This window comes from Lonchura striata, chromosome 36, assembly GCF_046129695.1.
Source record: "Lonchura striata isolate bLonStr1 chromosome 36, bLonStr1.mat, whole genome shotgun sequence".
Lineage (NCBI taxonomy): Eukaryota > Metazoa > Chordata > Aves > Passeriformes > Estrildidae > Lonchura > Lonchura striata.
This window is the reverse complement of record NC_134638.1, coordinates 912,510-934,582: the sequence shown is the minus strand read 5'-3', so window position 1 is coordinate 934,582 and position 22,073 is coordinate 912,510. Positions and strand designations below refer to the sequence as shown.

Sequence of the window (22,073 nt, the reverse complement as noted above, 5' to 3'; positions counted from 1 at the left end):
TCAGGGTCCCTCGCTGAACCGGGTCACGCCCCCGGGGCGGGGCCGGGCCGGGGCCTGCGGGGACAGTGATGACGTCACCGAGGGTCCCCAATGACGTCACCGAGGGCCACCGGGTGTCCCCAATGTCCCCCCCAGGTCTCCCCCTCTGCGTCACCTCAGCCCCGTTCCCTGGGACCCCCGCGATGTCCCCAATCCCCCCGCGATGTCCCCTGGTGTCCCCGCCCCAGTCCTGGCTGTCCCCAGTGTCCCCCTGTCCCCCTGTCCCTCGGCCTGTGCCCCTGTCCCCAGGGATGTCACCCCTGTCCCCAGAGATGTTCTCCTGTCCCCATGGCTGTCCCTCTCCTGTTCCCCTGTCCCCAGGGATGTCCCCGCTGTCCCCCTGTCCCCTGGCTGTCCCCATCCCCAAGGATGTCCCCCATGACTGTCCCCCTGTCCCCTCTGTCCCCTCCATCTCCCCCTTCCCTCTCTGTCCCCCATCCCCCACTGTCCCTCTGTCCCCGTGTCACCACTGTCCCTGCTGTCCCCCCTGTCCCCCGTCCCCCTCAGTCCCCTCCCGTCCCCTGTCCCCCTGTCCCTCTGTCCCCACGATGTCCCTCTGTCCCCCTGTCCCCCATCCCCCTGTCCCTCTGTCCCCCTGTCCCCCATCCCCCTGTCCCCCTGTCCCTCTGTCCCCGTCCCCCTGTCCCCGTCCCTCTGTCCCCGTCCCTCTGTCCCCCTGTCCCCGTCCCCCCGTCCCTCTGTCCCCTGTCCCTCTGTCCCCTCTGTCCCCGTCCCTCTGTCCCTCTGTTCCCTCTGTCCCCATGATGTCCCCCTGTCCCTCTGTCCCCTGTCCCCGTCCCCCCATCCCCCTGTCCCTCTGTCCCCCTGTCCCCCTGTCCCTCTGTCCCCTCTGTCCCCTCTGTCCCCTGTCCCCTGTCCCCATCCCTCTGTCCCTCTGTCCCCTCTGTCCCTCTGTCCCCTGTCCCTCTGTCCCCTGTCCCCGTCCCTCTGTCCCCCTGTCCCCCTGTCCCCGTCCCTCTGTCCCCTGTCCCTCTGTCCCCTGTCCCTCTGTCCCCTGTCCCCGTCCCTCTGTCCCTGTGTCACCTCTGGCCGCCGCCGGCCCAGCCCGCTGCCCTCCTTCCAGCCCATGGCCTGCAGCATGCGGCAGCCCAGGGCCGGCGCCTCGGCGTCCCTGCCACGGCACAGGGACAGGGGTCACGGGGGGCACGGGGTCACGGGGGCACAGGGGGTCACAGGGGTCACGGGGGTCACGGGGTCACAGGGGTCACGGGGTCACGGGGGTCACGGGGGTCACGGGGGTCATAGGGGTCAGAGGGGACACGGGGTCACAGGGGTCACAGGGGACAGGGACAGGGGTCAGAGGGGTCACACGGGTCACAGGGATGACACGAGGACAGGGACAGAGCGGTCACAGGGGACACAGGGGTCACAGGGGTCACACGGGGTCACAGGGGTCACAGGGGTCACACGGGGACAGGGGTCACAGGGGTCACAGGGGGACAGGGACAGGGGTCAGAGGGGTCAGAGGGGTCAGAGGGGGACAGGGGGACAGGGACAGGGGTCACAGGGGTCACACGGGTCACAGGGGTCACAAGGGGACAGGGGACAGAGCGGTCACAGGGGTCACACGGGGTCACAGGGGTCACACGGGGACAGGGGTCAGAGGGGTCACAGGGGTCAGAGCGGTCACAGGGGGTCACAGGGGTGACACGGGGACACAGGGGTCACTCGGGGTCACAGGGGTCACACGGGGACAGGGGTCAGAGGGGTCACAGGGGTCAGAGCGGTCACAGGGGGTCACAGGGGTGACACGGGGACACAGGGGTCACTCGGGGTCACAGGGGTCACACGGGGACAGGGGTCAGAGGGGTCACAGGGGTCAGAGCGGTCACAGGGGGTCACAGGGGTGACACGGGGACACAGGGGTCACTCGGGGTCACAGGGGTCACACGGGGACAGGGGTCAGAGGGGTCACAGGGGTCAGAGCGGTCAGAGGGGGTCACAGGGGTGACACGGGGTCACTCAGGGTCACTCGGGATCAGAGGAGTCACACGGGGTCACTCAGGGTCACTCGGGGTCACCCAGTGTCACACCCAGGGGGTGTCACCCACCGGGGTCACCATCACCCCCGGGTGTCACCCCCAGCCCCAAAGACCCCAACTCCAAACAGAGCCCCCCCGAACCCGGGTTCGAGGTGTCCCCCACCCCTTTTGGGGTCCCCATCGCCCATTTTTGGGGTCTCCGTCCTGGATTTTGGGGTCCCCATCCCCATTTTTGGATTTTCATCCCCATTTTTGGGGTCTCTGTCCCAGATTTTGGGGTCCCCATCCCCCATTTTTGGGGTCTCCATCCGGGATTTTGGGGTCCCCATCCCCATTTTTGGGTTTCCATCCCCATTTTTGAGGGTCCCAACACATTTTGGGTCCCTAGCCCCAGTTTTGGGGTCCCCATCCCCCATTTTCAGATCTCCACCCCATCTTTGGTGTCTCCATCCCCATTTTTGGGGTGTCCATCCTGGATTTTGGGGTCCCCATCCCCATTTTCGGGGTGTCCACCCCCATTTTCGGGGTCCCCCCATATCCCCCCGCTGCCGTTTTTGGGGTGCTCACCCGGGGGTCGCGGGGGGTCCCCCGAATTTGCGCCGTTTGGGCTCGGGGGGGTCGGGCCCCCCCTGCTTCTCGCGGCGCTCGGCGGCGCGGTCCCGGTACTTCATCTGGGGGGGCAGCGGGGTGACCCCCCGGGACCCCCCAAACCACAGGGACCCCCCGGGACCCCCCAAACCACAGGGACCCCCCCCTGGGACCCCCCGGGACCCCCCAAACCACAGGGACCCCCCCCTGGGACCCCCCAAACCACAGGGACACCCCAGGGACCCCCCGGGACCCCCCAAACCACAGAGACCCCCCGGGACCCCCCAAACCACAGGGACCCCCCGGGACCCCCCAAACCACAGGGACACCCCCAGGGACCCCCCGGGACCCCCCAAACCACAGAGACCCCCCGGGACCCCCCAAACCACAGGGACCCCCCGGGACCCCCCAAACCACAGGGACACCCCCGGGACCCCCCGGGACCCTCCAAACCACAGGGACCCCCCAGGACACCCCGGGACACCCCAGGGACCCCCCGGGACACCTCAGGGACCCCCCAAACCACAGAGACACCCCCGGGACCCCCCGGGACCCCCCAAACCACAGAGACACCCCAGGGACCCCCACCCAACCTCAGGGACCCCACCCCCAGCACCCAAGGGTGCCCCCCCAGCCCTCCCCCACCCCACGGGTGCACTGGGAACCCCCCTCCCCAGAAATGTCCCCCCACCAATGTCCCCTCACCCCTGGGTGTCCCCAACATCCCCAGTGTCCCCTGGGTGTCCCCTGGGTGTCCTTCAGGTGTCCTTGCTGTCCCCAGGGTGTCCCCAGTGTCCCCTGGGTGTCCCCAATGTCCCCAGTGTCCCCTGGGTGTCCCCAATGTCCCCTCACCCCAGGGTGTCCCCAGTGTCCCCTGGGTGTCCCCAGTGTCCCCTCACCGGGTGTCCCCAATGTCCCCAGTGTCCCCTCACCTCACTGTCCCCTCACCCCTGGGTGTCCCCAGTGTCCCCTGGGTGTCCCCAGTGTCCCCTCACCCCTGGGTGTCCCCAATGTCCCCTGGGTGTCCCCAGTGTCCCCTGGGTGTCCCCAGTGTCCCCTCACCCCTGGGTGTCCCCAGTGTCCCCTCACCTCGCTGTCCCCTCGCTCTCCTCCCTCGGTGGGGCCCAGGTGGCTCCGGCGCTGCAGCTCCAGGTTTTGCTGGGGACATTGGGGACATCGTGAGGGACATTGGGGATATTGGGGACATTGGGGGGACATTGGGGACATTGGGGACATCATTGGGGACATTGGGGACATCGTGAGGGACATTGGGGGACATTGGGGGGACATTGGGGACATTTGGGACATTGGGGGGACATCGTGGGGGACATTGGGGGACATTGGGGACATTGGGGGGACATCACTGGGGACATTGGGGACATTGTGAGGGACATCCTTGGGGACATTGGGGGACATTGGGGGACATTGGGGGGACATCCTTGGGGACATTGGGGACATTGAGGACATTGGGGAGACATCACTGGGGACATTGGGGGACATTGGGGGGACATTGGGGGACAGTGGGGGGACATCCTTGGGGACATTGGGGGGACATTGGGGACATTGGGGGGACATCGTGGGGGACATTGGGGACATCATTGGGGACATTGGGGACATTGGGGACATTGGGGGGACATCACTGGGGACATTGGGGGGACATCACTGGGGACATTGGGGACATTGGGGGGACATCCTTGGGGACATTGGGGGACATTGGGAGACATTGGGGGACATTGGGGACATCACTGGGGACATCACTGGGGACATTGGGGACATTGGGGACACTGGGGGTTTTGGGGACATTGTTGGGGACATTGGGGGACATCACTGGGGACATCGGGGACATTGTGAGGGACATCCTTGGGGACATTGGGGGTCTTGGGGGACATTGGGGAGACATCGTGGGGGACATTGGGGATATCAGGGTCTTGGGGACATTGGGGACATTGGGGACATCATTGGGGACATCATTGGGGACATCATTGGGGACATTGGGGGTTTTGGGACATTGGGACACTGGGGACATTGCAGGGATTGGGGACATTGGGGACATTGGGGTGACCCCCCGGTTTAGGGGACCCCAAAATCCCAGCGGGGTCCCCAAGGTCACAGGGGAGGCGCCGGAGATTCGGGGAAGTTTTGGGGTCTGGGGCTGGTTTTGGGGCGTTTTTGGGATGAGTTTTGGGGTGTTTTTGGGCTGTTTTTGGGATGGGTTCAGGGTGTTTTTGGGATGGTTTTGGGGTGTTTTTTGGGCTGCTTTCGGGGTGTTTTTGTGGCTGGTTTCCTATCGGTTTTGGGGTGTTTCTGTGCCAGTTTGGGGCCAGTTTTGGGGTGTTTTTTGGGGCTGGTTTCGGGGTGTTTTTGGGGCTAGTTTCCTGTTGGTTTTGGGGTGTTCCTGGCCCGTTTTGGGGCTGCTTTTGGGCTGGTTTCAGGGTGTTTTGGTGGTTGGTTTCCCGTTGGTTTGGGGCTGTTTCTGGCCCCTTTTGGGGTGTTTTTGGGGTGTTTTTGTGGCTGGTTTTGGGGTGTTTTTTGGGCCGGTTTCGGGGTGTTTTCCTGGCTGGTTTCCCGTCGGTTTGGGGCTGTTTCTGGCCCATTTTGGGGTTGGTTTCAGGGTGTTTTTCGTGGCTGGTTTCCCGTCGGTTTTGGGCTGTTTCTGGCCCATTTTGGGGTGTTTTTGGGGTGTTTTGGTGGCTGGTTTCGGGGTGTTTTTGGGCCAGTTTCAGGGTGTTTTCATGGCTGGTTTCCCGTTGGTTTTGGGCTGTTTCTGGCCCATTTTGGGGGTGTTTTTGGGGTGTTTTGGTGGTTGGTTTCCCGTTGGTTTGGGGCTGTTTCTGGCCCGTTTTGGGGTGTTTTCGGTGTGTTTTTTGGGCCGGTTTCAGGGTGTTTTTGTGGCTGGTTTCCCGTCGGTTTTGGGCTGTTTCTGGCCCATTTTGGGGTGTTTTTGGGGTGTTTTTTGGGCCAGTTTCAGGGTGTTTTCATGGCTGGTTTCCCGTCAGTTTTGGGCTGTTTCTGGCCCATTTTGGGGTGTTTTTTGAGCCGGTTTCAGGGTGTTTTCATGGCTGGTTTCCCGTTAGTTTGGGGCTGTTTCTGGCCCGTTTTGGGGGTGTTTTTGGGGTGTTTTTTGGGCCGGTTTCAGGGTGTTTTCATGGTTGGTTTCCCGTTAGTTTGGGGCTGTTTCTGGCCCATTATGGGGTGTTTTCGGGGTGTTTTTTGGGCCGGTTTCAGGGTGTTTTCATGGCTGGTTTCCTGTCGGTTTTGGGCTGTTTCTGGCCCGTTTTGGGGTGTTTTTGGGGTGTTTTTTGGGCCAGTTTCAGGATGTTTTTGTGGCTGGTTTCCCGTTGGTTTGGGCTGTTTCTGGCCCGTTCTGGGGTGTTTTTTGGGGTGTTTTTTGGGCCAGTTTCAGGGTGTTTTTGTGGCTGGTTTCCCATCGGTTTTGGGCTGTTTCTGGCCCGTTCTGGGGTGTTTTTGGGGTGTTTTTTGGGCCGGTTTCAGGGTGTTTTCATGGCTGGTTTCCTATCGGTTTTGGGCTGTTTCTGGCCCGTTTTGGGGTGTTTTTGGGCCGGTTTTGGGGTACCTTGTGCAGCCCCGAGAGCTGCTGGTGGCGCAGCAGGGCCTCCCGGCTGGGGAACTGCCGCCGGCACAGCAGGCACGCCAGCTTGGCCCAGTCGGTCAGCGGCTCCTCGGGGACCCCCGGGGCGCCCCCGCGCTCCCCCTCCTCCTCACTCTCGCTCTCCCCGCTGTAGGCGGCCACCAAGCCCCGGGGGGGGCTCTGGGGGGAAAAAATGGGGGTTAGGGGGGGGAAATGAGGGAAAAATGGGGGTTTACGGGGAAAAAATGAGGGTTTACAAGGAAAAAATGGGCGTTGGGGGGGAAAATGGGGAAAAAATGGGGGTTTACGGGGGAAAATGGGGGGAAATGGGGGTATTGGGGGAAAAAAATGGGGAAAAAATGGGGAAAAAATGGGGAAAAATGGGGGTATTGGGGGAAAAATAGGGAAAAAATGGGGGTATTGGGGGAAAAAATGGGGAAAAATGGGGTTTATGGGGGAAAATGGGGGGAAATGGGGGTATTGGGGGAAAAATGGGGGAAAAATGGGGGTTGGGGGGAAAATAGGGGGGAAAATGGGAGTATTGGGGGAAAAAATAGGGGTTTACAGGGAAGAAATGGAGGTTGGGGGAAAATGGGGGGAAAATGGGAGTATTGGGGGAAAAAATGGGGGAAAAATGGGGGTTGGGGGGGAAAATGGGGGTTGGGGGGGAAATGGGGGGAAAATGGGAGTATTGGGGGAAAAAATGGGGGTTTACAGGGAAAAAGTGGGCGTTGGGGGGGGAAAATGGGGAAAAAATGGGGGTTGGGGGGGAAATGAGGGAAAAATGGGGGTTGGGGGGGAAAATAGGGGGGAAATGGGGGTATTGGGGGAAAAAATGGGGGAAAAATGGGGAAAAAATGGGGAAAAATGGGGGTATTGGGGGGAAAAATAGGGAAAAAATGGGGGTTGGGGGGAAAATAGGGGGGAAAATAGGAGTATTGGGGGAAAAAATAGGGGTTTACAGGGAAGAAATGGAGGTTGGGGGAAAATGGGGGAAAAATGGGGGTTGGGGGGAAAAATGGGGGAAAATGGGGTTTGGGGGGGAAAAAAAGGGGTTTACAGGGAAAAATGGGGGTTGGGGGGGGTTTGGGGAGAAAATGGGGGTTTACAGGGAAAAAATGGGGGTTGGAGGGGGTTTGGGGGGAAAAATGGGGTTTGGAGGGGGGATTGAGGGGAAAAATGGGGTTTGGGGGAAAAAATGGGGGGAAATGGGGTTTGGGGAAAAATGGGGGTTGGGGGGATTGGGGGGAAAATGGGGGTCAGGGGGAGTTTGGGGGGATTTGGGGGTGGGAGTTGGGGGGCAGGGGAGATTTCAGGGGTTTGAGGGGGTCCCAGGTGTGTTTTTGGGGTCTCAGGTGTGTTTTTGGGGGGTCCCAGATGTATTTTTTGGGTCTCAGGTATATTTTTGGGGTCCCACGTGTGTTTTTGGGGGGTCCCAGGTGTGTTTTTGGGGGGGTCCCAGGTGTGTTTTTGGGGGGGTCCCAGGTGTGTTTTTGGGGTCTCAGGTGTGTTTGGGGGGGGTCCCAGGTGTGTTTTGGGGTCCCAGGTGTGTTTTGGAGTCCCAGGTGTGTTTTTGGGGTCCCAGGTGTGTTTTGGGGTCCCAGGTGTGTTTTTGGGGTCCCAGGTGTGTTTTTGGGGGGTCTCACCAGCCTCTCGTCGCCCCCCAGCCGGGGCAGCTCCAGGGGGAGGTGCTGCCGCTCAGCCAAAGCGCCCTGGGGGGGTCAGGGGGGGTCACAGGGGGTCCCCAAAATCCTCAATGTCCCCCTCCCACATTGCCACCCCCCCCCCAGGCTCTCAGAACCCCCAAACCCCCCTGGACCCCCCAAATCCTCTCAAAACTCCCCAAAATGCCCCAAATTCATCTTTTTCTCAAGGATGGCGTAACTCTGACCACCCAAGCCCCCCAAATTCCCCCAAAACCCCCCAAACCCCCCCAAATTCACTTTTTTCTCCAGGATGGCGTTGCCAGCATCAGCTGTGACCACCCAAATCCCCCCAAACCCTCCCCAAATCCCCCCAATTCCTCCCCAGACCCCCCAAAGTCACCTTTTTCTCCAGGATGCCGTAGCCGGCATCGGCTGTGACCACCCAAATCCCCCCAAACCCTCCCCAAATCCCCCCAAATTCCCCCAAACTCCCCCCAAACCCCCCAAAACCCCCCCAAACTCACCCTTTTCTCCAGGATGGCGTAGCTCTGACCATCCAAACCCCCCAAATTCCTCCAAAACCCCCCAAATTCACCTTTTTCTCCAGGATGCTTTAGCCGGCATCGGCTGTGACCACCCAAACCCCCCAAATTCCCCCAAATTCCCCCCAAACTCACCTTTTTCTCCAGGATGGCGTAGCTCTGACCACCCAAAACCCCCAAATTCCCTCCAGACCCCCAAACTCCCCCCAAACCCCCCCAAACCCCCCCAAATTCACCTTTTTCTCCAGGATGTTGTAGCTCTGACCACCCAAACCCCCCAAATTCCTCCCCAAACCCCCCCAAACCCCCCAAAACCCCCCCAAACTCACCTTTTTCTCCAGGATGGCGTAGCTCTGACCATCCAAACCCCCCCAAACCCCCCCAAATTCCCCCCAAACCCCCCAAAACCCCCCCAAATTCACCTTTTTCTCCAGGATGGTGTAGCTCTGACCACCCAAACCCCCCAAATTCCTCCCCAAACCCCCCCAAATTCACTTTTTTCTCCAGGATGGCGCTGCCAGCATCAGCTGTGACCACCCAAATCCCCCCAAACCCTCCCCAAACACCCCCAAAACCCCCCAGACCCCCCAAATTCACCTTTTTCTCCAGGATGGCGTAGCTCTGACCACCCAAACCCCCCAAATTCCTCCCCAAACCCCCCCAAATTCCTCCCCAAACCCCCCCAGACCCCCCAAATTCACCTTTTTCTCCAGGATGGTGTAGCTCTGACCACCCAAACCCCCCAAATTCCCCCAAATTCCCCCAAATTCACCTTTTTCTCCAGCAAATTCCCCCAAATTCACCTTTTTCTCCAGGATGGCGTAGCCGGCGTCGGCCGCCGCCGCCTCGCGGCGCTCGTCCTCGCGGGGGGCCGGGGGGGGCCCGGCGCTGCGCCCGCTCTCGCGCTGCTTGTTGAGGCTGCGCGCCCAGCGCTCCATGTCCTTGGCAATCTGGGGGGCACGGCGGGCACGGGCTGGGGGCGCCCCGGGACGCCCAGGGACCCCCACGGGCACCCTAGGGATACCCAGGGACACCCCAGGTGACACCCAGGGATCCCCACGGGCACCCTAGGGATACCCAGGGACCCCCCAGGGATGCCCAGGGACCCCCATGAGACACCCAGGGATCCCCAAGGGCACCCTAGGGATACCCAGGGACACCCCAGGGACACCCAGGGACCCCCCAAGGGCACCCTAGGGATACCCAGGGATCACCCCAGGTAACCTGGGACCCCCCCCAGAGCACCCAGGGACCCTCAAGGGCATCCCAGGGACACCCAGGGACCCCCCCGGGCACCCTAGGGATACCCAGGGATCCCCAGGGGAAACCAGGAACCCCCCCGGGAGCACCCAGAGGTACCCCGGGGTACCCCAGGGAGACCCTGGGACCTCCACGGGTAACCTGGGACCCCCTCAGGAGCACCCAGGGACCCCCCAAGGCCACCCAGGGACACCCAGGGACCCCCCCGGGTAACCAGGAACCCCCCAGGAGCACCCAGAGGCACCCGGGGTACCCAAGAACACCCAGTGATCCCCAAGGGCACCCAGGGACCCCACGGGCACCCTAGGGATACCCAGGGATCCCCAGGGGTAACCAGGAACCCCCCCAGGAGCACCCAGAGGTACCCGGGGGTACCCCAGGAACACCCAGGGCCCAGGGATCCCCAAGGGCACCCCAGGGACACCCAGGGACCCCCACGGGGGCACCCCAGGGACACCCAGGGATCCCCAGGGGTAACCAGGAACCCCCCAGGAGCACCCAGGGAGCCCCAAGGGCACCCAGGGACCCCCGGAGACCCCCAGGAGCACCCAGAGCCCCCCCAGAACCCTGGGAGAAAACAGGGATGGGAGAAATGGGAGTTTTGGGGGAATTTTGGGGGTGTTTAGGAGATTTTGGGGGGGCTTTGAAGACTGTCTGTGGGGATTTGGGGGGTGCAGAGCACCCAGAGACCCTCCAGACCCCCCAAAAATGACCAGAGCACCCCCAGACCCCCAACAAAGCACCCCCAGACCCCCCCCCTCATTTCTCAAGGTTTCTCCCCCTTAATTTAGAACCCCCCCTCCATTTTTAGGATTCTCCCTCTGATTTTTTAGGGTTCCCCTCCCATTTTTTGGGGTCACCCCCCCCCTCACCTGCTGGGCCGTTTTGGTTTTGTGCTTCTCCTTTTTGTCCTTGGGCTCTTTCGGGGTGCCGGGGGCGCCCGGGGGTCCCGGGGGGGGCTCGGCGGGGGGCGCGGCCACGTAGGTGCGGCGGTCGCCGTCCCAGTACAGGTACTGCCCCGCCCCGGCGTCGTAGTAGTACTGGGGGGGTTCGGGGGGTCAGCACCCCGGAAACCGCCCCAGGGAACCCCAAAAATCAACCCAAGGGACACCCGAAAACCGCCCCAGGGAACCCCAAAAATCAACCCAAGGAACACCTGAAAACCGCCCCAGGGAACACCAAAAACAGCCCCAGGGAACCCCAAAAATCAACCCAAGGAACCCCGAAAACAGCCCCAGGGAACCCCAAAAACAGCCCCAGGGAACCCCAAAAACCGCCCCAGGGAACCCCAAAAATCAACCCAAGGAACCCCAAAAACAGCCCCAGGGAACACCAAAAATCAACCCAAGGAACCCCGAAAACAGCCCCAGGGAACCCCGAAAACCGCCCCAGGGAACCCCAAAAACAGCCCCAGGGAACACCAAAAACAGCCCCAGGGAACACCAAAAACAGCCCCAGGGAACCCCAAAAATCAACCCAAGGAACCCCAAAAACCGCCCCAGGGAACCCCAAAAATCAACCCAAGGAACACCCAAAAACCGCCCCAGGGAACCCCAAAAACCGCCCCAGGGAACCCCAAAAACTGCCCCAAGGAACCCCAAAAATCAACCCAAGGAACACCCAAAAAACAGCCCAAGGAACCCCAAAAATCAACCCATGGAACTGCAAAAATCAACACTTGGAACCCCAAAAATCAACCCAAGGAACCCCAAAATCAACCCCTGGAACCCCCAAAAATCACCCCGTGGAACCCCAAAATCTCCCCTTGGAATCCCAAAACCACCCCACGGAACCCCAAAATCGCTCCCCAAAATTTCCTCTTAAAACCCCAAAACTCATCCATTTGTACCCCAAAAATCACCCCTCGGAACCCCCAAAATCTCCCTTTTCTACCCCAAAAATCACCCCTCAGAACCCCCAAAATTGTCTTTTTCAAGCCCAAAAATCAACCTGTGGAACCCCCAAAATCAGCCCCTGGAACCCCAAAATTCCCTATTTGGAACCCCAAAAATCATCCCTTTGTACCCCAAAAATCCCCCCTCGGAACCCCCAAAATCTTCCCTTTTCACCTCAAAAAATCACCGTTTTTAACCCATTTTTTTACAGTTTAAATCGGGATTTTTAAGGTTAAAATTTGACTGGAAAAGCTTAAAAACCTCTTGTGCACCCCAAATTTCTCTTCGCACCCCAAAACCTCCCACTGACCCCACCCGAACCCCAAATCTGCTTTTTTACCCCCAAAACCTCCCACCCTTCAAACAGCATTTCCAGCCTTAGAATTCTATTTTTTTTGCCCAAAATTCTCATTTTTTTGCCCAAAATTCCCATTTTTTCGCCCAAAATCCCATTTTTTTCCCACCAAAACTTCACTTAAATCCCCCCAAATTTCACCCCGAGATTTTGGGGGACCCCAAATCCCTCCCCTCAATCCCACCAGACCCCCGCCCTAAATCTGGGCTTTTAACCCCGAAAACAGCATTTTTAGGTCGAAAAATCTCCATTTTTTCCCCCAAAATTTCCGTTTTTTCGACCGAAACTTGGTTTTTTTCACCCCAAATTTTTTGGGGACCCCGAATTCCTCCCCCCAGCACCCCAAAACCCCAAACCTGGGAGTGGGGGTCGTAGTAGAGCCCCGTGAGGGGGTCGTAGTAGTACCCCGAGGTCTCGTCGTACTGGTACGTGGAGACGTCAGGCACGGCTGCAGGGGGCAAAGGAGAATTTTTGGGGTCTCCCCCAAAATTTTTGGGGGTCCCCAAAATTTTTGGGGTCTCCGCCAGCATCTCCCGATCCCGGGGAATTCCAGGATACCCCAAAAATGCCCCAAGGGTTGGGGGGATTTGGGGTTCGGAGGGGTGGGATTGGCACGGGAAATGCCAAAATTCCCCCAAAATTCCCCAAAAATTCCCCCAAAATCCTCCCAAAATTCCTTTGGAACCCCCCAAATACACCGAGACCCCCCAAAATCCCTCCCAGGACCCCCCAAAAATCCCTTTGGAACCCCCAAATACACCGAGACCCCCCAAAATCCTCCCCAGGACCCCCAAAATCCCCCCCAGAACCCCCCAAGCCCTGCCAGGACCCCCCAAAATCCTCCCAAATCCCCCCCAGGACCCCCCCAAAATCCCTTTGGAACCCCCCAAATACACCGAGACCCCCCAAAATCCTCCTCAGGACCCCCAAAATCCTCCCAAATCCCCCCCAGGACCCCCCAAAATTCCCCCAAACCTCCCCAAAATGTCCTCCAGACCCCCAGGAGCCCCCCCAGGACCTCCCAAAATCCCCTCAAATCCCCCCAAAAACCCCCAGGAACCCCCCAAACCTCCCAGGACCCCCAAAATCCCCCAAATCCCCCCCAGGACCCCCCAAGCCCCCCAGGACCCCCCAAATTCCCCCCTAGATCCCCCCAAAATCCCCCAAATCCCCCCCAAGACCCCCCAAATTCCCCCCAGGACCCCCCAAAACCTCCCCAGGACCCCCCAAAATCCCCCCTCAGAACCCCCCAAGCCCCTCCAGAGCCCCCCAAAATCCCCCCAAATCCCCCCCATGACCCCCCAAAATCCCCCCAAATCCCCCCCCAAGACCCCCCAAATTCCCCCCAGGACCCCCCAAGCCCCCCCCCAGGACCCCCCAAATCCACCCCAGAACCCCCCAAGCACCTCCAGAACCACCCAAAATCCCCCAAATCCCCCCCAGAGCCCCCCAAAATCCCCCCCAGGACCCCCCAAATCCCCCCAGGACCCCCCAAAATCCCCCAAATCCCCCCCAGGACCCCCCAAATCCCCCCAGGACCCCCCAAAATCCCCCAAATCCCCCCCAGGACCCCCAAGCCCTGCCAGGACCCCCCAAATCCCCCCAGGACCCCCCAAATCCCCCCCAGGACCCCCCAAATCCCCCCAGGACCCCCCAAACTCACGGTACTGCCCGTAGCTGTCCCCGCTGGGGGGGGCGGCCGGGGGGGGTCCCGCGGGGGCCGAATTTGGGGTCTCGGCCTTGAGGGGCCCCGGGTAGGTCTGGGGGAGGGGAGCACCCCAAAATCAACCCCCAGCCCCAAAACCCCCCCAACCCCCCCCCCCTTTTTTATGGGGTCCCCTTCTCATTTCAAGCTCCACCCCCCTCCAATTCACAGCCCCTCCCCCCCTTCCCCCAATTTTGGGGTCTCCCCCCCCCCTTAGGACCCCCCCATTGCCCACCCCAAATTTTGGGGTCCCCCCTCTCAATTTTATGATCCCTTTCCCTCCATTTTTGGGGTCTTCTCCTCAGTTTTAAGACCCCTTCCCCAATTTTGGCTCTTTTTTCTTCCCCTCCTCCCACCCCAAAATTTTTGGGGTGCCCCCCCTCGCTTTTAAAATTCAACCCACCCCAATTTTTGGGGTCGCCCCTCAATTTTACGACCCCTCCCCTTAATTTTTTGGGGTCTTCCCCTTCGTTTTAAGACCCTTCCCCCAATTTTTTCTTCTTTTCCTTTCCCCCCTCCCCCCAATTTTTGGGGTCCCCCCCCAGTTTTGGGGTCCCCCCCCAGTTTTTGGGGTCCCCCCCAGTTTTTGGGGTCCCACCTGGCCGGGGGGTCCCGGGGGTGTCGCCGCGGGGGTCTCGGCGGTGGGGGAGGGGTAGGGGGCGGCGCCGGGGGGGGCGCGGGGGGGGAAGGGCCCCCCCCTGCTGCCCCTCCCCCCGCGGGGTCCTGCGCCGGCTCCTCCGGGCCTGCAGGGGGCGCCCAACGTCACCGGGGGGGGACACACCTGGGGACAGCTGGGGACAGCTGGGGACAGCTGGGGACATCTGGGATGGGGGGACACACCTGGGGACACACCTGGGGACACACCTGGGGACATCTGGGGACACCTGGGGACACCTGGGACACACCTGGGGACACCTGGGACACCTGGAACACACCTGGGGATACCTGGGGACACACCTGGGGACACCTGGGGACACTTGGGGACAGCTGGGACACACCTGGGGACAGCTGGGACACCTGGGGATACCGGGGGGGGGACATGGCCACACCTGGGGACACCTTGGGGTGGAGAGGGTCACACCTGGGGACACCTGGGGACAGGGACCACACCTGGGGACAGCTCGGGAGGGGAGGGTCACACTTGGAGACACCTGGGGATGGGAGGGTCACACCTGGGGAGGGGAGGGTCCCACCTGGGGAGGGCGGGGTCCCACCTGGGGAGGGCAGGGTCACACCTGGGGAGGGGAGGGTCACACCTGGGGAGGGGAGGGTCACACCTGGGGAGGGCGGGGTCCCACCTGGGGATGGAGGGGGGGTCCCACCTGGGGATGGAGGGGAGGGTCCCACCTGGGGATGGAGGGGGGGTCCCACCTGGGATGGAGGGGGGTCCCACCGTCCCACTCACCGGGGGCGGGGCCGTCGGGCTTGGCGGGGGCGGGGCCGGGCGGGCCGGGGGGCGTGGCCGCGGCGCCCCGCAGGTGGGCGGGGCCGTAGGGGGCGGGGCCGGCCCCGGGGAACGGCTCCTCTGATTGGTAGAAGCCGCTGAAGTCGGCGCCGGGCTCCTCCCCCCCGGCCCAGGGCGCCTCCGCACCGGGCGCCGCCTGCGGGACGGAATGTTGCATTTAAACTGTCACAAAAAATTAAATTTTCTACGCTGGAATCTATAGAAACGCAATAAAATATTGCCTCTTTGCGAAATAATTACGTGCGACGTAAAAACATACATTCTCATTTACATATGTGCGCGTTTATACCGTTAAAATTTAAGCGATTTTTACGCTTAATTTAAATTAAATTCAAGCAATCGAAATAATTTAAATAATTTAAAAGCTTCCCGTGAGATAGGAAAGATTAGCAATAAAGTTTGCGAGGTGTGCCCCTCACCTGTGACAGTGCCCACGTGTGCCCTCACCTGCATAGGAGTGCCCCTCCCCTGCCCAGGTGTGTCTTTCATCTCCCCAGGTGTGCCCCTCACCTCTGACAGTGCCCTCCCCCACCCAGGTGTGCCCTCACCTGCCCAGGTGTGCCCTCACCTGCCCAGCTGTGCCCTCACCTGTGACAGTGCCCTCCCCCACCCAGGTGTGCCCTCACCTGCCCAGGTGTGCCCTCACCTGCCCAGCTGTGCCCTCACCTGTGACAGTGCCCACCTGCCCAGCTGTGCCCTCCTGTGCCCAGGTGTGCCCTCACCTGTGACAGTGCCCATGTTCCCAGGTGTGCCCGCCCGTGCCCAGGTGTGCCCTCACCTGTGACAGTGCCCATGTTCCCAGGTGTGCCCTCCCGTGCCCAGGTGTGCCCTCACCTGTGACAGTGCCCAGGTGTGCCCTCACCTGAGACAGTGCCCAGGTGTGCCCTCATCTGTGACAGTGCCCAGGTGTGCCCTCACCTGAGACAGTGCCCATGTTCCCAGCTGTGCCCTCACCTGTGACAGTGCCCGTGTTCCCAGGTGTGCCCGCCCGTGCCCAGGTGTGCCCTCACCTGTGACAGTGCCCATGTTCCCAGGTGTGCCCTCCCGTGCCCAGGTGTGCCCTCACCTGTGACAGTGCCCAGGTGTGCCCTCACCTGAGACAGTGCCCAGGTGTGCCCTCATCTGTGACAGTGCCCAGGTGTGCCCTCACCTGAGACAGTGCCCATGTTCCCAGCTGTGCCCTCACCTGTGACAGTGCCCGTGTTCCCAGGTGTGCCCTCACCTGTGACAGTGCCCAGGTGCCCAGGTGTGCCCTCACCTGTGACAGTGCCCAGGTGCCCAGGTGTGCCCTCACCTGTGACAGTGCCTGTGTTCCCAGCTGTGCCCTCACCTGTGACAGTGCCCGTGTTCCCAGGTGTGCCCTCACCTGTGACAGTGCCCGTGTTCCCAGGTGTGCCCTCACCTGTGACAGTGCCCAGGTGTGCCCTCACCTGTGACAGTGCCCAGGTGCCCAGGTGTGCCCTCACCTGTGACAGTGCCCGTGTTCCCAGGTGTGCCCTCACCTGTGACAGTGCCCTCCCCCACCCAGGTGTGCCCTCACCTGTGACAGTGCCCAGGTGTGCCCTCACCTGTGACAGTGCCCACTGTGCCGCCGCGATGGCCGTGGAGGCGACGGAGGCGGCGCTGGCGCGGGGGGGCCCCTCCCCAGGCCCCGCCCCCTGCACGTCCCTGGGGGCGGAGCCTCGGCTCAGGGGCGGGGCCAAAGGGCAGCGGGGGCGGGGATTGGCCGGTAAGGGGGGCGGGGCTTGCGAGGGGGCGGGGCCTGGGGTGGGTGTGGCGCGTTGTGGGCGGGGCTTAAGGAACTGGGCGTGGCTTGAGTGAGCAGGAGCGGCCACAGGGCTGGGGGCGGGGCCTGGGCCAGGGGGCGGGGTCACGTGTGTGGGCGTGGCCTGGGCCAGGGGGCGGGGGCTGGGTCAGGGGGCGGGGCTTGTGCCAGGTGAGTGACTGTGCCAGGTCAAGGGTGAGGACAAGGGCGGGGACACACCTGGAGGGGGGTGGGGACTTTGCCCAGGTGTGGTGCCACGCCCAGGTGCAATGCCCACGCCCAGGGGTGATGCCCATGCCCAGGTGCGATGCCCACCCCCGGGTGTGGTGCCCACGCCCAGGTGCAATGCCCACCCCCAGGTGCAATGCCCACACCCGGGTGTGATGCCCACCCCCAGGTGCGCTGCCCACGCCCAGGTGCGATGCCCACGCCCAGGTGCGATGCCCATGCCCAGGTGCAATGCCCACGCCCAGGTGCAGTGCCCACCCCCAGGTGCGCTGCCCATGCCCAGGTGAGGTGCCACCCCCAGGTGTGACGCCCACGCCCAGGTGCAATGTCCACCCCCAGGTGCGATGCCCACACCCAGGTGTGGTGCCCATGCCCAGGTGCAATACCCACGCCCAGGTGCAGTGCCCACGCCCAGGTGCGATGCACATGCCCAGGTGCAATGCCCACGCCCAGGTGCAGTGCCCACCCCCAGGTGCGCTGCCCATGCCCAGGTGAGGTGCCACCCCCAGGTGTGACGCCCACGCCCAGGTGCAATGTCCACCCCCAGGTGCGATGCCCACACCCAGGTGTGGTGCCCATGCCCAGGTGCAATACCCACGCCCAGGTGCAGTGCCCACGCCCAGGTGCGATGCCCATGCCCAGGTGCAATGCCCACGCCCAGGTGCAGTGCCCACCCCCAGGTGCGCTGCCCATGCCCAGGTGAGGTGCCACCCCCAGGTGTGACGCCCACGCCCAGGTGCAATGTCCACCCCCAGGTGCGATGCCCACACCCAGGTGTGGTGCCCATGCCCAGGTGCAATGCCCACGCCCAGGTGTGATGCCCACCACCAGGTGTGATGCCCACCCCCAGGTGCGCTGCCCATGCCCAGGTGCAATGCCCACACCCAGGTGCAATGCCCACGCCCAGGTGTGATGCCCACCACCAGGTGTGATGCCCACCCCCAGGTGCGCTGCCCATGCCCAGGTGTGATGCCCACCACCAGGTGCGATGCCCATGCCCAGGTGCAATGCCCACACCCAGGTGCAATGCCCACGCCCAGGTGTGATGCCCACCACCAGGTGTGATGCCCACCCCCATATGCAATGCCCACACCCAGGTGCGATGCCCACGCCCAGGTGCGATGCCCACGCCCAGGTGCGCTGCCCACGCCCCTCACCTCTTGGAGCCCTTGGCGAACTCCACGTTGATGCTCTTGCCGTCGATGTGCAGCGGCGGGTGCAGCGCCTGCAGCATCTGCAGCAGCTGCGCCGCTTCCTGCGGGGGCACGGCAGCAGGGCGTGGCCGGGGCACCGGGCTCCAGGGGCTCCCAGTCCCTCCCAGTCCATCCCAGTCCATCCCAGTCCATCCCAGTCCATCCCAGTCCCGCCCAGTCCCTCCCAATCCATCCCAGTCCCTCCCAGTCCCTCCCAGTCCCTCCCAGTCCATCCCAGTCCATCCCAGTCCCGCCCAGTCCATCCCAGTCCATCCCAGTCCCTCCCAGTCCCTCCCAGTCCATCCCAGTCCATCCCAGTCCCGCCCAGTCCATCCCAGTCCATCCCAGTCCCTCCCAGTCCATCCCAGTCCCTCCCAGTCCATCCCAGTCCATCCCAGTCCATCCGAATCCATCCCAGTCCCTCCCAGTCCATCCCAGTCCCTCCCAGTCCCTCCCAGTCCATCCCAGTCCCTCCCAGTCCCTCCCAGTCCCTCCCAGTCCATCCCAGTCCCTCCCAGTCCCTCCCAGTCCCTCCCAGTCCATCCCAGTCCATCCCAATCCATCCCAGTCCCTCCCAGTCCATCCCAGTCCATCCCAGTCCATCCCAGTCCCTCCCAGTCCATCCCAGTCCCTCCCAGTCTCCCCCAGTCCCCCCCAGTCCCTCCCAGTTCCATCCCAGTCCATCCCAGTCCCCCCAGTGTCCCCCCCAGTCCCTCCCAGTCCCCCCCAGTAATTCCCAGTCCCCCCCAGTCTCTCCCAGTCCCCCCCAGTCCCCCCAGTCCTTCCCAGTTCCCTCCCAGTCCCTCCCAGTCCATCCCAATCCATCCCAATCCATCCCAGTCCATCCCAATCCCTCCCAGTCCCCCCCAGTCCCTCCCCGTCCCCCCCAGTCCCTCCCAGTCCATCCCAGTCCCTCCCCGTCCCCCCCAGTCCATCCCAGTCCCTCCCAGTCCCCCCCAGTCCCTCCCAGTCCCCCCCAGTTCCCTCCCAGTCCCTCCCAGTACCTCCCAGTCCCCCCCAGTCCCTCCCAGTCCCCCCCAGTCCCCCCCAGTCCCCCCCAGTCCCCCCAGTGCCCCCAGTCCCCCCAGTGCCCCCAGTGCCCCGTACCACGATGGTGCTGAGCTGCACGAAGGCGAAGCCGCGGTTCAGCTGCGTCTGCCGGTCTTTGATCACGCGCACGTTGGCGGCCGAGAGCGCCGCGAAGGGAGCGAGCGCCGCCAGGATGGACTCCAGGCTGCTCTGGGGGTGCAGGTTCCGCAGGATGATGGCTGGGGGCACAGCACGGGCACCTGGGCGCACCTGGGCGCACCTGGGGGCACCTGGGCACACCTGGGGGCACCTGGGCACACCTGGGGGCACCTGGGGGCACCTGGGCGCACCTGGGCACACCTGGGAGCACACCTGGGGATACCTGGGGATACCTCGGGATACCTGGGGGCACAGCACGGGCACCTGGGCGCACCTGGGCACACCTGGGAGCACACCTGGGGATACCTGGGGATACCTGGGAGCACCTGGGCGCACCTGGGCACACCTGGGAGCACACCTGGGCGCACCTGGGGGCACCTGGGGGCACACCTGGGCGCACCTGGGCACACCTGGGAGCACCTGGGAGCACACCTGGGGATACCTGGGAGCACACCTGGGAGCACCTGGGAGCACACCTGGCACCTGGGCGCACCTGGGCACACCTGGGCATACCTCGGGATACCTGGGGGCACACCTGGGGGCACCTGGGCACACCTGGGGATACCTTGGGATACCTGGGGGCTCACCTGGGGACACCTGGGCACACCTGGGGGCACCTGGGAGCACCTGGGCACACCTGGGGGCACCTGGGGATACCTGGGCACACCTGGGGATCTCTCAGGATATCTGGGGGCACACCTGGGGACACCTGGGCACACCTGGAGACACCTGGGGGCACACCTGGGGGCATCTCAGGATACCTGTGGGGCACCTAGGGGCACTTGGGCATACCTGGGGGTACATGGAAATACCTGGGGGCACCTGGGCACACCTGGGGGCACACCTGGGCACACCTGGAACTACCTGGGGGCACACCTGGGCACACCTGAATCCCTCCAAGTCCTCCCACAAGATCCTCAACCCCCCCCCCCCAAAAAAAAAAACCCCCCAGGACCCCCAAATGCACCTCAAAATCTCCTAAAAAAAAAAAACCCCAAAAATCCCCAAATCCACCCCAAAATGCCCCAAATTTCCCCCGGCCTCACTCACTGTCGTTGGCGTTGTCAGCTCCGGGCTCGGCGCCCCCCTGGGACCCCCCGGGGGGACCCCCAAGGGTGGGCCCGTAGGGTTGGGGGAGGGGCAGGAGCCCCCCTCCCCCCCCCGGCACCAGCTCCGGCCGGGGACCCCCCGGACCCCTCTGCTCGGCCTCTGCACCCCAAAAAAACCCCAAAATTAGGGGTTGAACCCAAAAAAAACCCTCTAAAATTAGAAATTTAACCCCCCCAAAAAAACCCTCCAAAATTAGGGATTGAACCCACAAAAAAACTCTAAAATTAGAAATTGAGCTACCCAAAAAAACCCAAAATCGGGGATTGAACCCACCAAAAAACTCTAAAATTAGAAATTGAACCCCCCAAAAAAACCCTCCAAAATCGGGGATTGAACCCACAAAAAACCTCTAAAATTAGAAATTGAGCTACCCAAAAAAAAAACAAAATCGGGGATTGAACCCAAAAAAAACCCTAAAATTAGAAATTGAGCTACCCAAAAAAACCCCAAAATTAGGGATTGAACCCACAAAAAAACTCTAAAATTAGAAATTGAGCTACCCAAAAAACCCTCCAAAATCGGGGATTGAACCCACAAAAAAACTCTAAAATTAGAAATTGAGCTACCCAAAAAAAAAACAAAATCGGGGATTGAACCCACAAAAAAACCCTAAAATTAGAAATTTAACCCCCCCAAAAAACCCTCCAAAATCGGGGATTGAACCCACAAAAAAACTCTAAAATTAGAAATTGAGCTACCCAAAAAAAAAACAAAATCGGGGATTGAACCCAAAAAAAACCCTAAAATTAGAATTTTAACTCCCCAAAGAAAAACCCCAAAATCAGTGATTGAACCCAAAAAAAAATCCTAAAATCATAAATTGAGCTACCCAAAAAAAACCCGAAATCAGGGATGGAACCACTCAAAAAAAAAAAACCAAAATCAGGGATGGAACCCCAAAAAAACCCAGAAAAATAAACCAAAAAAAACGAAGTCAGGCATTGAACCTAAAAAAAACCCCAGAAAAAAACCCAAAACACCCCCAAAATCAGGGATGGAACCCCCAAATAACCCAAAAAAACCCCAAAAAACCCCAAAATCAGGGATGGAACCCCCAAATAACCCAAAAAAACCCCAAAAAACCCCAAAATCAGGGATTGAACCCCCAAATAACCCAAAAAACCCCCAAAAAACCCCAAAATCAGGGATTGAACCCCCAAATAACCCAAAAAAACCCCAAAAAACCCAAAATCAGGGATGGAACCCCAAAACCAGGGGTACAGCCCCACATTCAGGGGATCCCCTGCGTATTAGAGGGCACCCCAATAATTTTGGGGAGTTTGGGGCAGTGTAAGATGTTTCGGGGGTTCCGCTCAAGTTTTTGGGGTAAAACCCCCGAATTTGGGGTCACTCACCGGCTTTGGGGACGCCACACTTGAAACATTTCTCCCGGCGCTTGAAGTTCTGCACCCCGCACTGGGAACCCCAAAATGTCACACCCCAAAATCTTAAACCCCCAAACCATCACATCCCAAAATGTCACACCCCAAAATGTCACACCC

At 61.3% G+C, this 22,073-nt stretch overlaps 1 protein-coding gene across 1 annotated transcript in view; it reads right to left on the bottom strand.

The window, feature by feature from the left end:
• Positions 1-22,073, bottom strand: part of RBM10 (RNA binding motif protein 10) — a 32,653-nt gene continuing 10,580 nt past the window's right edge. The window contains exons 8-24 of the mRNA XM_077789644.1: positions 21,927-21,987; positions 20,512-20,670; positions 19,381-19,541; positions 18,238-18,335; positions 16,656-16,899; positions 15,028-15,223; positions 14,733-14,857; positions 13,581-13,677; positions 12,274-12,365; positions 10,540-10,707; positions 9,211-9,357; positions 7,866-7,931; positions 6,205-6,399; positions 3,720-3,788; positions 2,610-2,713; positions 1,084-1,171; positions 1-54 (exon numbers count right to left, since the gene is read on the bottom strand). Of these exons, the coding sequence (XP_077645770.1) occupies positions 1-54; positions 1,084-1,171; positions 2,610-2,713; positions 3,720-3,788; positions 6,205-6,399; positions 7,866-7,931; positions 9,211-9,357; positions 10,540-10,707; positions 12,274-12,365; positions 13,581-13,677; positions 14,733-14,857; positions 15,028-15,223; positions 16,656-16,899; positions 18,238-18,335; positions 19,381-19,541; positions 20,512-20,670; positions 21,927-21,987 (2,124 nt within the window). The remainder of the gene's footprint in view (positions 55-1,083; positions 1,172-2,609; positions 2,714-3,719; positions 3,789-6,204; positions 6,400-7,865; positions 7,932-9,210; positions 9,358-10,539; positions 10,708-12,273; positions 12,366-13,580; positions 13,678-14,732; positions 14,858-15,027; positions 15,224-16,655; positions 16,900-18,237; positions 18,336-19,380; positions 19,542-20,511; positions 20,671-21,926; positions 21,988-22,073) is intronic.